Source organism: Dromiciops gliroides, chromosome 4 (assembly GCF_019393635.1).
Source record: "Dromiciops gliroides isolate mDroGli1 chromosome 4, mDroGli1.pri, whole genome shotgun sequence".
In the NCBI taxonomy this organism is placed as follows: Eukaryota; Metazoa; Chordata; class Mammalia; order Microbiotheria; family Microbiotheriidae; genus Dromiciops; species Dromiciops gliroides.
In genome coordinates this window covers 186,115,396-186,128,974 of record NC_057864.1, presented here as the reverse complement: position 1 = coordinate 186,128,974, position 13,579 = coordinate 186,115,396, and the positions used below count along the sequence as shown (strand labels likewise).

The window sequence follows — 13,579 nt, the reverse complement described above, 5'->3', positions numbered from 1 at the left end:
AATCAGGGAAAATGGATCAGGCAGAGGCAGAAAGTGATGCTCCCAAACGATGCCAGACATGGAGTCATTCAGTTGTCCAAGCCAGGAGAGTCCCTGACCATCATCTGGTCTAATTCCTTCATTTTGTGGATGGGGAAACTGAGAGCTGGAAAGGGAAGTGACTTGCTCAAGGTCATCCACAGGATCATAGATTCATAGGGACCTTTCAATTCATCCAATACAACCATCTAATTTTACAGAGGAGGAAATATCTCCCATGGGTGACTTTGGAGATTCAGTATTACTGACTGAAAGCCCCTTGGGACACTTAGGGAGCGGGAACACTGGAATGAAATCTCAGTTTCTTCAAATGTCATAGGCATAAGGGCCTGGCACACAGTAGGCATGCATACTTGTTGACTAATTGGACTAGATAACCTCTTAAGATCACATACAGCTCTAACAAGAGCTAAAGGTCAACTCATAACTGCAGTTATAAAAAGGGCAAAGAAAATGGGTACTTGTGGCATGATCTGAAGGTAGTTTCCAAGAGTCTTGAGCTTTTTTTTTTTTAAAATGAGAAGGTAACATTGCTGATAGTGCAGTGGATAGAGTGCTGGGGCTCAGAGTTAGGAGGACCTGAGTTCAAATCCAACTTCAGATACTTACTAGTTGTCACAAGTCACTTAACCCTGTTTGCCTCAGTTTTGTCAGGCAGTGGCAAACTACTCCAGTATCTGCCAAGAAAATCTCAAATGGGGTCACGAAATGACTGAAATGACTCAACAACAGGTCAAAATGCTGCACATAATAGGTATTTTATGTCAATTAGACATAAAACAAAAAAGAGAGGCCCAGTTCAAGTCCCTAATCTCCCAAAAGGGTGCAGACAGAGGATCTAGAGCAGACTGTAAGAGTTAGAGACACCCACTGTATCGAGATCCTCCTGATGAAAATAACTCCATAAAAGCCAAACTTTTAGATTATTGCCTCCTCACTAACCCTGGCTACATACAAGTCTTAAAGAAGGAAGAGTGGCAAGGGCTAATGTTCTCAAGGGCAGAGGGAGAGTGCCTGGGGCTCAGGAGGGCAAACAGTCCCAGTGGTCCAGGAAGGCATTGCCTTACCTGTAGGGAGTGGAGGCAGTGTGATGGACTGGTGCTTGGAAGGGTGTGGAGGATCCTGTGCCTCAGTGATGTGATGCCCACAGCCCGAATGGAGCCAGCAGTTGCGAGGGTGGGATAGGCCTCAATAGCAGGGGCCTTCTGCCAAGGAGTAAGGGTTAGAAGAGAGGAAAGGGAAGGTGCCAAGGCACAACCTTCCACATGCACCTCCCTCACTAGACAGAACATTATTCACTTAGGCCCAATTCACTTTCAATGCATGTCCTTCCATTTCAAGATCAGTTTTACCTCAACATTCAACACCAATTCCTTTTTTCCAATGCTTAAGCCTCTCATTTCAGTCCGAATCTCCCCAAAAGAAGGGTAACTAGGCAGGGATTGGGGGGAAAAGAGATGGCTTGACATTAATTGATAGGAATGGCTTCAAGCAGTTCATGCTGCCTTATCTCTCTCCTTTGGAGAGTGTGTGTCCGCTGAAGTCCGCGGGGTCGGTGATTAATAGGGGCCATCACTCACTGTCCGGGTAGGCTGAAAGGCAGTGGGGAGGGGGCGGCCCTCCCCAGAACTGAGATAACAAGCAGCAGGAATAATGAGTGGTGTCACTCCACTTTTCATTTTGATGGAAAGTCATTACAGGAGTCAACGCCAGCGACAAAGAGCCATGAATCAACTGCTCTGCTATGAAATTAAAATCGAATTGCTGGCCACCCCCCCACCCCTCACCCCCTCCCCTTCCTGGGGAGTAGGGGTGGGGGCGGCCTGGCAGAGGGGTGCTCCAATGGGGTGAAGGAAGCACGCTTGTGTGGGAAGTAGGGAATGAGCTGCTAAGGTGACGGGTGTCTCCACCCTGTTTGCCAGACCCTCCCTTCCAGAGCCACATCTTCTCTCTGCCTAAAGGTGAGCTGTGAGTAAGAGGAAAATACAGCTTTGCGGTCCCCACCCAGCTCCCCTCTGGCCACTGGTCTGCTGTGTGGCAGGGAGGGCCTGCTGGTGGAGAGAGGGAGGGCCCCAGCTGCTCCTGCTACCAGGGATCCCTTCCCTTCCCTCACTGAGCTATGTGCAGATGAGTGCCTGGGGACCTCTGTTCCCAAAGAAGCAGAGAGCTGCCCAGAGGGCTGGAGAGACATGGGTGAACACAACCCAAACTCTAGGACTAGAGAAGCAACAGTATGTGAGAAACCACAAGCAACACGCAAAGCTTTTTTTTTTTTAATTAAGCCCCATTAAACTGAAAGCAGTAACCACTGGCTAGCCAGACCACAAAGCCAATCACAACTGCTCACAGAGAGTCAGGTGCCTAAGAGCAAGTTCTCTGAATCTCCCCTTCAGACTAGAGTTTTGTGAGGCTTTCTTCCCATCTGTTGGCTCTTCCAATTAGAGAGGCCTAGGACATCACCACCCTGCCCGCACACCTCCATCCCAAAGGCCGGGCGATCCAGAAGGCAGAAGATGTCACAGCATGGTTCCCATCAGGTTCACAGGGCGGCCGCTGTATCTTTTGGAGATTTCTGCTTCGATCTGTGAGACAGTGACAGTGAGTGAGGTTCATGAGGAGGAATGCAGGCTAGTCCCTGACTTGGGGCCCACCTGGCCTGGCAACAGCCTCGCTTCCCATCTCTTACCAGTTTCTGCAGCTCTTTCGTCTTCTCTATCAGCAGGTCCAGTTTGGGCTCCAGAGATGCCTGATCCTGGAGAGCTTCCTGCCTCTTCTGGACCATCAGCTCTTTCTTCAGGGCCAGCAGTTCAGACTGCTTCAGTTTCTGCCGGAGTAGATCAGTCACCCGATCCACGTACCTGGATAGGAAACCCAGGTCAAAGCATGGGGTCTAATTACCAATTGTGGGGCCACGGCAATGTCCAAGTATGATCAGCGTTTTGGCACCCAACCCTAGACTCTGAAACTCTTCCTCTCCAAGAAGCAAACCACCCCACCCTGAGTGCTGGGGAAACAGATTCTACACATACAAGTGGCAACTAGTATCTCACCCCGAGCCAATTTTAACCCTGAAAGCACGAGGAGATAATAGAGGAAATCAGGAAACAGAGAGATGCATCAAGGAATCAAGAAGAGAACAGAACCATATAGGTTTCAGAGTTGTTGCTATGTCTGCAGGACTGTTAAGAGGAAGCCCTATACTATACTCTTACCCGAACCACCAAATACTACAGGAGAAAGCCAGACCTTGGTGAGGCCAGGATCATAAACAGGTGTTGCATTCGAAGATTGGTGAGCTGGCCAATCAGATCCTGTAAAACTGACACCATGGCAACCACTTTTGCTTTGGTCTGACCCTGCAGGATGGGTGGAGCCAGTTGGAACTGGCTCACTGATAGGACATCTGCCTCTTCACTCATCTCCAATGCTCTCTGGGACAAGAAGATTTCCAACTGAGAAAAGAGAACAAAACGGGTCAGAACAGTTTTTCACAAAGTTTGGTTAAGTTTTTGGTGGTTGACTGAGTCTTTTTACTACTGTTGATCTTTGGGCTGATCCAAAATTCAAGACTGGGACATGCTCTTTCTTAGATGCCTGGGTGAAGGGGAGGAACTATCTGTTCTATGTGACTTTGGAAACTTACCCACTATAAATGTCAGCTTGAAGTAGACTCTGGCCTCATTCCTTCTCCCCATAACCTGTCACTAGAGCCATTTGCCTCTCCCAGTCCTAAGTCTTTTCCCCTCCCTTCCCTCCCTAGAGAGTAAGAAATGACACAGGTCAAGCGATGACACAGACACTGAAGTGACTCAAAGGGTCACACAGAAGAGAACATGTGAAGTAGATGCTCTGAGGAGGCTGTGCAATAAAAACTCTGACAGCCCCTGAACCAAAGAAAGAAGGAAACCTGAAGATCATTGGCCATACTTTGTTTCACCACAATGAAAACAGAGATTGGCAGAAGTAGGGGTAAAACGGCACCCACAATGCTACCCCATCAACTTCTGTGCTAAGAAATGTGGCTCACAGAGCTCAGACTCCTTGACTGTTCACACTTTTCCCACCGACTTTTTAAGACCCAAACATAAAACACTAATACCTTTACTATACCACTGACAGGGATGCCAGGCAAGTCTCACAGGAAGTACTTTATACACCAAAAAGGTAAGAGTAAGGTCATATATTTTACAATTATCCTCTTGCTTTAGAATCTGTTATGTTCCTTTCCCCTAATTCTCAGAAGCCCTAGTACCTCCATGAGTTCATCAACAAACTGATTCCGGGTTTCGGGGTATTCAAGAAGAGTCAGAGCATCTGGCCCCCTTGCGACACCTTCTGGAGCTGCCAGAAGAAAAATAAGACAAGAAATAAGAACCTAAAAGAGATGTGAGGAGGGGCAGCTATGTGGTGCCAGTGGATAGAGCACCAGCTCTGGAGTCAGGAGGACCGGAATTCAAATCCAGCTTCAGACACTTGACAACTTACTAGCTGTGTGACCCTGGGCAAGTCACTTAACCCCAATTTCCTTACCAAAAAAAAAAAAAAGAGAGAGAGAGAGAGAGAGAGAGATGTGAGGAGGCAGGAAAGAAAGCCTTAGAGGCCTGAAGCCCTGGGCACCCCGGGCTTGCTAAGAACACAACCTTTCTTCACCAGAGGAGAAGGCACAGGCTCTCTTGAATGGTCTGAGTCCCAGTGGGCCTGAGACCAGTGACCACCTGGCTGACTGATGGGAGGACACAGAAACAGGTCTAGAATGAAGATAAATTTGGGGCTTTGAAACAAAGGGTCCAAGCTCCTTCTAGACAGAACAAATTTCATACCACAGTGTCCTCTAGTGGTAGATCCTTGTTACTACATCCCTTCTGCCCCTTCTACACCAGATAATTCCCAGGGCTTGACTTCATAGCCCAGTGACTTCTGGAACTACTTGGCAAGAGCAGTTTTTCATGAGGCCATGTGGACACTTGGGTCCCAAAGGAGCCTTGGGAAAGAGAAAGCCAAGTGTGTCTAGGCATAATTTCAAGCCCTTTATCACAACCATCCCTTCTTCCCATAAGAAGAATGTAAGAATAAAACCAAATGAGTAAAAAGCTTAATTAACTGCAGTGTATTTTTCTTCGTATCCTTGGATCCTGACCTCACAGAAACCTGCAAGCTCATTGCTTTTAAACTGGACAGCAGGGAATGAGGATCATTTACCCTGGGTTCCTGCTTCTAGTACTGTGATCTGCAAGGGATCAGCATCTCCATCTCCCCAATTTATTCCTTCATTACCAGCTTCCTGGAAGGAGACCAAAAAATCCCAGTAAGATGCAGGGTCAGGAAAATTTCTCCCACAGAATAAAGGCTATACATACCAGAAAAAGAAAAAAAGAACTAGGGTAGCCCAAATACCTGACTTTAATTATCTTGAAAAGTTCAACAATACAGACTTAGACAATAGCAGGACTGGACAACCTAGGGCATGTTGGCAAAGTTGGCACTTGAGGCCACTACTGGTGATGCCTTTGGATATCCCCTACCACACACCCCAGTGCTTTCAGTTGTCTACTGATCCTCTCTCCTTTCCTTCAAATCTCCCAGGCATAGGAGAAGGGAAGGGAGTTGTTTGTCCTGAGAAACTTAGTGACAAAAATTGACTCAATAGCATTAAGAAGACACTCTTCTCACTTGTTCTCCCCCATTCCAGAATCCCAACCCATAACTACAACTACTTTCCCCTCCCAGGCCAGTGTATTCAAATCTACCACCACAAGTCCTGAGTTCCAGACAACAGAAGAAAAGAGTTTAGAATGGAAAGAGTCACTTGTGAAAAGTTTCCACATCCTGGATTATACTATTTCCTGAACATTTTAAAATGCAGGTGATTTAAGTAGATATCACAGCTATCACCATGAGAAGATGATTTCTCAAGCTTAGAAATCTAACCTTTGAATCAGGCTCCAGTGAGATTCCCCAGTCAATTTCATCTGTCTCAGCAGAGATGCCATAGGTAATCCCTTCTGAAGCCGACTCTATCCCAAAGTTGCCCCAGTCAATCTGGAAAATAGAGTGGAAACACAAAGGAAGCAAGTGAGATGGGCCTGTTTTCCCATTCCTTTTTACTGGATTTCTGCTGAGACTGAACACAGTGTCTAACTGTGATGTCGTGACCTCCAAACAGAAAGGCCAGACAGCACAGGACAAGCAGGGTAGCTGTGTCCAGAAATGGTCCTCCAGATTAGGTTCTTTACTAGGCTGCACCCTCCAAGGGTAGTTGCTCAGAGCCAGACCAGAAAACAACAGGGCCAACATGGCCTCTCTGGTCTGTCCCTCCAAGGATAATTCTCCCCTATGGTCCTTTGAGGCAACTGAAAATGGGCTGTGTGGGTTGGCCCACTGGTAGGGGCAGAAGCAGTAATGGATCACTTCCGGGATGGGAGCCTCATACCAAAAGCCAAGGCTTACCACATCATCCTGCCACCTGCTCTGGGGGCTCCTCCAGACACGGCCGCTCAACCACTGTGGGCTCCGTCCCTGTCCTCCACTCATACACAGTCGTGTTTCCCCGCTTCTGCACATGTCTCAGCATTGGCACCACCTGCTCAGTGGGGCTTCAATGCACAAGTCATTCATTACTTTCCCGCTGTCCAGTTATGGCATCACTGTGGATTCCTGAACTATGCTCCCTATGGAACCACCTCTCCTTGGGGGTAAAGGCTATATAGTTGGCTGGTGTTGTCTTCTTTGTAAACATGGGTGATTAGAAACAGAAAACCCAAGTATTGGATGAAAAGTAAGTTGACAAGAAGAGTTGATGAATGAACAACTCCTCCCTCCTGTTTCTCACACCATTTTCCTTTACATATTTCATATTTCAGCCAAACCAGATTATGTACTCTAGCTCCCATATGCCCTGGGCTTTCCAACCTCTGTACCTTTGCTCATACTGTATCTTATATGCCTGGAATAACCTTCCCTCATTCTCTTCCCCTTGATGAATTTGTATTAATCTTTTAAAATCCAGGGGCACCTAGGTGGCACAGTGGATAAAGCACCAGCCCTGGATTCTGGAGGACCTGAGTTCAAATCTGGCTCAGACACTTGACATTTACTAGCTGTGTGGAGCCAGGGCAAGTCACTTAACCCTCACTGCCCTACACCAACAAACAAACAAATAAATAAATAACAATAATACTAAATCCAGCAAAAATACAACCTTTATCAAGAAGCCATTCCTGACCTTCCGAAGTTGGCAAAACTTTCCCCCTCATTACTCAACCACCCATAACATTTTCCACATATTAACCTGTACCAGTTTTCTAATCTGACCATAGAGTCATGAATATGGCACTTACTATATTATCATATTCCTCTACTAGCTATTTGATTCAAGATACCTTATCTAATATTTTTATCTATCGATATAAATCTATATATTAGATATGTATACATTTATCTATATAGAGCTACATCTATGGATTGCACGTATATATATATCTAATATGTAGATATAGATCTGTATCTAATATAGTCTCTATCCATCCATCCATCTATACTTTGTATCTCTCTCCCAGGGATTCACAGTACCCTGTAAACAGTAAACACTTAATGAGTGCTTGCTGAAATGGGCTAATGGAACAAAGGCCCTTCATTTACCTCTCACACACAAATCCCACACAGGCCTGGTAGAGCTCGATCACTTCCCCCAGTGACTCAACCCTGGCCCCAATCTCAGTCAAGAGACTCGGCAGATCCTTCACCAGTGCCAGCAACTCCCTTCGGATCCCATCTCCCTAGAGAGAAAGTAGGGGATGTGAGCTAATATGGAAGTGGTGGGAAGCCATAGCTTAACAGGAAGCCCCGAGAGATCTTCTCCACCAGAGCCTGGGACTAACAGAGCTGGAACAACATATGTGTGATGGTCTCCTACCACCGTGGCCACAGAGGGCTCACTCACAGTGATGCCGTACTGCTTGCAGGAGTTGTAGAAACGCTCCTTCATCTCTGCAGCTCCCAGCTGGCATTCTTCCTCCTTGCGGCTGTACTCCTGCTGCAATTGCTGGCACTTGGCGATCTGCTTCTTCAGGGAGGGTATCTCATAGTTAACATTCCGTACCAGGAGGCTGGAGATTTCCACTGGGGAAGGGGGGAGGAGGCAAGAAAACCAGTTCAAGAACTCAGACTATATGGCAAATTTCCTCCAGGAGTCACCGTGAAGTAAACAACCTCTAGGCATCATTCTAGATGATATAGGATGGGGAGAGAACTGCCCATACTGTGTTCCACAGAGATGCCCCCAGCACTGCCTCTCTTAATGACGCCTAAGGCTGACTCAGCTTTAGGGGAGCCCACACCACCAGCTTAGGTTCAGTCCATAACCACTCAGAGCTTTCTCACATGGCCTGCCACCTAGCCATGTTTTATTCCACCTTGTATCTGGGAAGTTGATTTGGAACCAAATAAAGGCTTTCTATTCATTCTTATTAAGTTTATCTGATTAGGTTTCCATCCAACATCCTACACTGTCAAGAGCTTATTGGATCCTAACTACCATTTATGTGTTAGCTTCTGTCTGCAGTTTTGGATCGCTTGTCAATCTGATACATGTGGTATCTGTCTTTATCCAAAGCACCGATTTTTAAAAAATGTTAAACAGCATTAGACCGTTAGAAACCTCTTTTCAGGTCGACAAGGAATAATTCTTTGGGTGCAACCATTTGTTCTTTGTAATTCTGCAAACTTCATTTTTGGTTTTGTGGCTGCTTCCCATTGACATCTTGTAGCTGGTGTGCATACTGTTTTCTTTTCATGCTTCTCTGTATTCATCATTTCTTACAGCTCAGCAATATTCCATTATATTTACTGTTTACCCAAACCCACCTAATCGACTATCATCTGGTCAGTATTTTCATCACTAAAACCTAATTTGGCTATATCTATATCATTTCCCTACCAATATAGCCAATCTAGCAAAAATTCATGAGCTGCCTTCTGCTTCCCAAATACCCATAGCTCAGGCTCCCAACTTGAAGCCCATGGACGCTCTTGGGAACATTTGGGAACCTGCCTTTCCTGCTTGTATCCTGGGTTTGGGTCACCTTACCAAGGTAGTGCTGTCCTTCTCATACAAGGACACGATCTCCTGCCAATCCCTGAAAAAGAGGGGAAATGAAAAGTGAGCAAGGCCAAGCGATGTCACAGTCACAGCCCAACCTCCCATTCAAACACATCACGGCCTGCTCTATTTCCATTAACTCAGAACAATGGCTAAATGACCCCTTTATTTTAAGAGTGTGGTGTCAAGAAAGTAATCCCCAAAGAGCATAACGTCGAAAACAAACAAAGTGAAAAAGGGAAACCTCCCATTGGCATTTACTATGCAGAGGAGTATCCAAAAATGTTTCTATGTAAATCTGAAAAAGAGAAGTGGATATTATCTTCAAGAGTGGGGACTAGCTAAATAAATTGTAGTACATAAATGTAATGGGTAATTACTGAGCTGTAAGAAATGATAAATATGATATGATACAGAAGAGGATGGAAAGAAAATGATATACGTAACATCTACAATAATATGGAATGGAAAAAACCACAAAACAATCAGAAGTGAATTTTGCAAAATTACAAAGAGCAAGCATGGCTCCAGAGAAGAAATATGAGAATATTACCTGACCCCATTCATTCAAAAAGCCAGGAGGTCCAGGGGTGTGGTACACTGCACATATTTTCAGACATTTTAAATAGACTGATCAGGTTTGCTGACTTTTTTTCTTTTTAAAATATTATTTATTATATGGGATAGCTCTCTAGGAGGGAGAGAGGGGATGGAGAAATACTAGGGAAAACTTTGATGATATTTAAAAAGATATCAATAATTTTTTTTTAATCTTCAAGGAATCATAGGATTTAAAGCTAGACTTAGAGATGGTAGGGTCTTCAGGCCCACAAACCACTAGAATGTATCTTAATAAGTAGCATTTATACAGCATGTGAAGGTTTGCAAAGTGCTTTGCATATTTTACCTCATCTTACCCTCAAAAAGGAGGCCCCTGAAGAAAGTACTACATGTACCCGTGTTTCAAAGATGAGGAAATTGTGGCTCAGCAAAGTCTACTGCCTTGCTCATGGTCACACAGTGTGGGAGACAGGATTCAAACTTAGCTCTTTCCTAACTCCAATCCTAGGACATGTTTCACTAGATCATGCTGTCTCCCTTAAGTTCAAATTCATTGGTTGGCATGTCCCCACTCTCTTGGTCCACAGTCACCTTCATTCTCTGTGAAGAGTATCGGCCAAAAATATTTTTCGTGGAGGCCTCAGTGCCTTTGAGGAGGTCCACAATTTTCAGGCAATGGAAGTAGTGAATGTCTGAAACCCATAGAAGAAAGAAAGCTGATCAGTGCTTATAAAATCTACTCCCCACCTACTCCTAGGGCCAAGGACTGATGGGTAACTCTTGTTTACTCAATCCCTTACTAATAACAATGAAAAGCATATGCTTCCATTCCCTTGCCAGTCTGGGAAAACCAGAATACCACCCCCAAAAAGTTTTCTGAATTAGGATGAATTGCTAAGAGCACAGGAAATAGCTTGGCTGAAATGTGTCAAACTTATTGCCTTAATCAAAAAGAGACTCTAGAAACTCAATGCCTCACAAATAGACCTGTTGGTGGAGCTGTGAATTGGTCCTTGACCCAAAGGTGCTACTGCCTAGGCAAAATTCCAAGGAAAGCAATGATTAAAAAAAAAATCCATAGATACCAAAATATTTCTAGCAGCCACTTTTTTGTGTATGGTAATAGAGAACTAGGAATTGAAGAAGATGTCCATCAAATAGAGAATGGAAAAGACCTTTTGGTACACAAATGTATAGCAGAACTAGAAAAACAATGTAAACTGAAAAGAACAACAACAAAACTAAAACTGAATGTTTTGGGCCCAAGAAGAGATGGAAATGCATCTCTATCCTTTTTATTTCCTTTTTTCTGCAGGGCAGTGAGGGTTTAGTGACTTACCCAAGGTCACACAGCTAGTAAGTATTAAGTATTTGAGGCCTCATTTGAACTCCGGCCCTCCTGAATCCAGGGCTGGTGCTTTATCCACTGCCCCACCTAGCTGCCCCCCCCATCCTCTCTTTTTAAAAGTGGGAGACTAGAGTGTGATACTTTTGTTGATATGATATGTTAGAATAGAAGTGATTTTTTTTAAATTAGGGATGGCTATCTGAGAGTAAGGAAGATACACAGATAAATATATATATGGAAAATTAGGTGATACATTCATAGTTATGTATATATATGGAAATTAAGGTTGATATCACAGCAAAAGATTAAGAACAACACAACTTCCTACCCCCCCCAAGTGCCTGATTCACTCACAGGATCAGAGTAGCAACTGTGCGATCTCATCACTTTCTGGCATGTCTTGGATGGCTGCATTTATCTTCTCTCGGATTGTTAGCACCAGGCTCTGCCATTTCAGGTTGCAATGCCTCCTGTCCACCAGCCAGTCTGCACCAGAAAAAGGTAACAGAGTCTCCCAGAAGTTACCCAAACCACATGAGAAAAGCAAAGATCCCTAAGAGTATACAGAAACTTGATATTTACTTTCTAGTGAGCAATAACTGGTCTAAGGAAGGAAGAAGATAGGGAGAGGAAGGGATAGGCAAAGTAGTTTTAATAGAGAAGCTAGTGGCAAAATGGGCCATGGGAATTTGCCTTCCTATTCAGTATGACCCATATAAGGTAAGAGAATTAATACAAAGATATAGGAAAAGCTCAAGTTGGCAATGACAGGGAAGGAAGTGCTGTATAGCAGAACAAGTACTGAATTCGAAGAGGAAGGATACCTAGCTTTTCAACTTCAAAGTCTACTTATGTTACCTTAGGCATGTCATATCCCTTGGGCCTGTTTCTTCATCTATAAAATGACAGGGGTGGACTAGATCTCTAAAGGTCATTTCCAGCTCTAAATTCCTATTATGTGTGATCCTGGACAATATGGCCTAGTAGATAGAGAGCAGCCTTGAAGTAAGAAAGACCTGGGTTCTAGACCTGTCTCTGACACTGGCTATAAAGCTGGAGAACCTGGAATAATATTCTACTAGACTCAGCGAGAACCAACTTAGAGCAATATTCTACCAGGCTCAAAGAGCCTGAACTCCCGACTCCCGACCTTCTACCTTTTCAAGCTAAACTCAATAACATCCACCATCAATTTATGATAAAGTCATAGAGAAGGGACTTCAGAGGCCATGTAGTCTAGCCCTGTCATTTTACAGATGAAGAAACTGAGACCCCAGGTTTGGCCAGGGCCACACAAGTAGAAAGCTTCAGAGGCAAGATATGAAATCAGATCCTCTGAATCCAGAGACAATGCTAGTTCAGTCTACAGATAAAATAAACCACAAAGCAAAAGAGGCATCATGGTACAATGAAAAGAACCCCCTCCCCTCCTTGGGATTCAGAATCAGAAGACCTGAATCTGCCATTCTGGGCGTGTTACTCTTCCCCTCTTGGTTAAATCATCTGTAAAATGAGGATTAAATGATCTATGAAGTGTTTTCGATGATACCAAGAATCATAAGCTGTCTGTAACCTTAGAGGTTACCCAGGGCATCTTCCTGATTGACAGAGGATGCTGTGGAATGAAAGTGACTTGCTCTCTCCAAAGGCACTTGGTCAGTGAGTAGCACAAATGGTACTGGACACCAGGCTTCGAGAGATGGTCTTAAAGAATACAGGCCTCAGCTCTACCCACAGATAGCCTTATCCCAAAACCCCAGCCCAGCCTAGCCCGGCCCCACCACTACTTCATACCAAGCAGTTTGCTGGTCTGGATGTCAATGGGCACATGCTGGTGGTCCTGGCGGGAAACAACGGAGAAGCAGCACGTGACTGGAGGGGCGGGGCTCGAACCAGGGAGGCGACAGGACTCACAAGGGTCAGCTCCCGCCCCTTCCCTTTTCTGGACTCTTTCTTAGGTCTGGCCACCATCACATCAAAGATGGGGCACGCGGGTGAAAGGCTGGGGGAAAGGGGTGATGAGGCTGGGATCGCGCTCGAGAGGGTCAGTAATGGTTCTATTGGCCACCTCCGTGGAGATGCGTTAAGGAAGGGTTAGCACGGTGGAGTATATGGGGGGAGGGGGCGGGTAATTTAAGCCTTTCGGAACTTAGCCCTCCCACCCTCATGAGACCCTTTTCCCCCAGACCTGCATGTTTCTCCACTTCCGCTTCCGGTACTTCTAGAAAAGCCGGGCCTCCCTCAACCCCGGTTCAAACACAGGGTTGGTTGTTTACTAGGGTCGCTAAGCCACGTGTCCCTCCCGAAAAGACGACGCGTCGTCTCCTCCTAACGACCAATCAGGGCTCCCTAGACGCATGTCCCTCCCCTCGCTCGGACTCTAATGGCTTAAAACGGAGGAGGGCGGGAGAAGAGGAGGGAGAGCCAATGGGAATGCGCGGGGAGGGTTCTGTCCGACGTAGGGCGGGCCGACCCCGTCCGGGATGAAGGTGTGGTTGGAGAGTGCCGCCAGCAGGCTGCGACCGAGAGCCACG

General features: G+C 45.5%; 1 protein-coding gene across 1 annotated transcript; it reads right to left on the bottom strand.

Moving 5' to 3' along the window:
* Positions 1-2,296: 2,296 nt before the first annotated feature.
* On the bottom strand, positions 2,297-13,345 carry CDK5RAP3 (CDK5 regulatory subunit associated protein 3). Its single transcript, XM_044003271.1, is given in 14 exon segments — positions 2,297-2,621; positions 2,726-2,897; positions 3,286-3,491; positions 4,292-4,380; positions 5,239-5,320; positions 5,968-6,078; positions 6,470-6,632; positions 7,678-7,814; positions 7,979-8,203; positions 9,125-9,172; positions 10,289-10,389; positions 11,400-11,531; positions 12,840-12,885; positions 13,234-13,345. Coding segments are annotated over 14 exon segments (1,584 nt in total). The 5' UTR covers positions 13,240-13,345; the 3' UTR covers positions 2,297-2,555.
* Between the last annotated feature and the right edge of the window lie 234 nt (positions 13,346-13,579).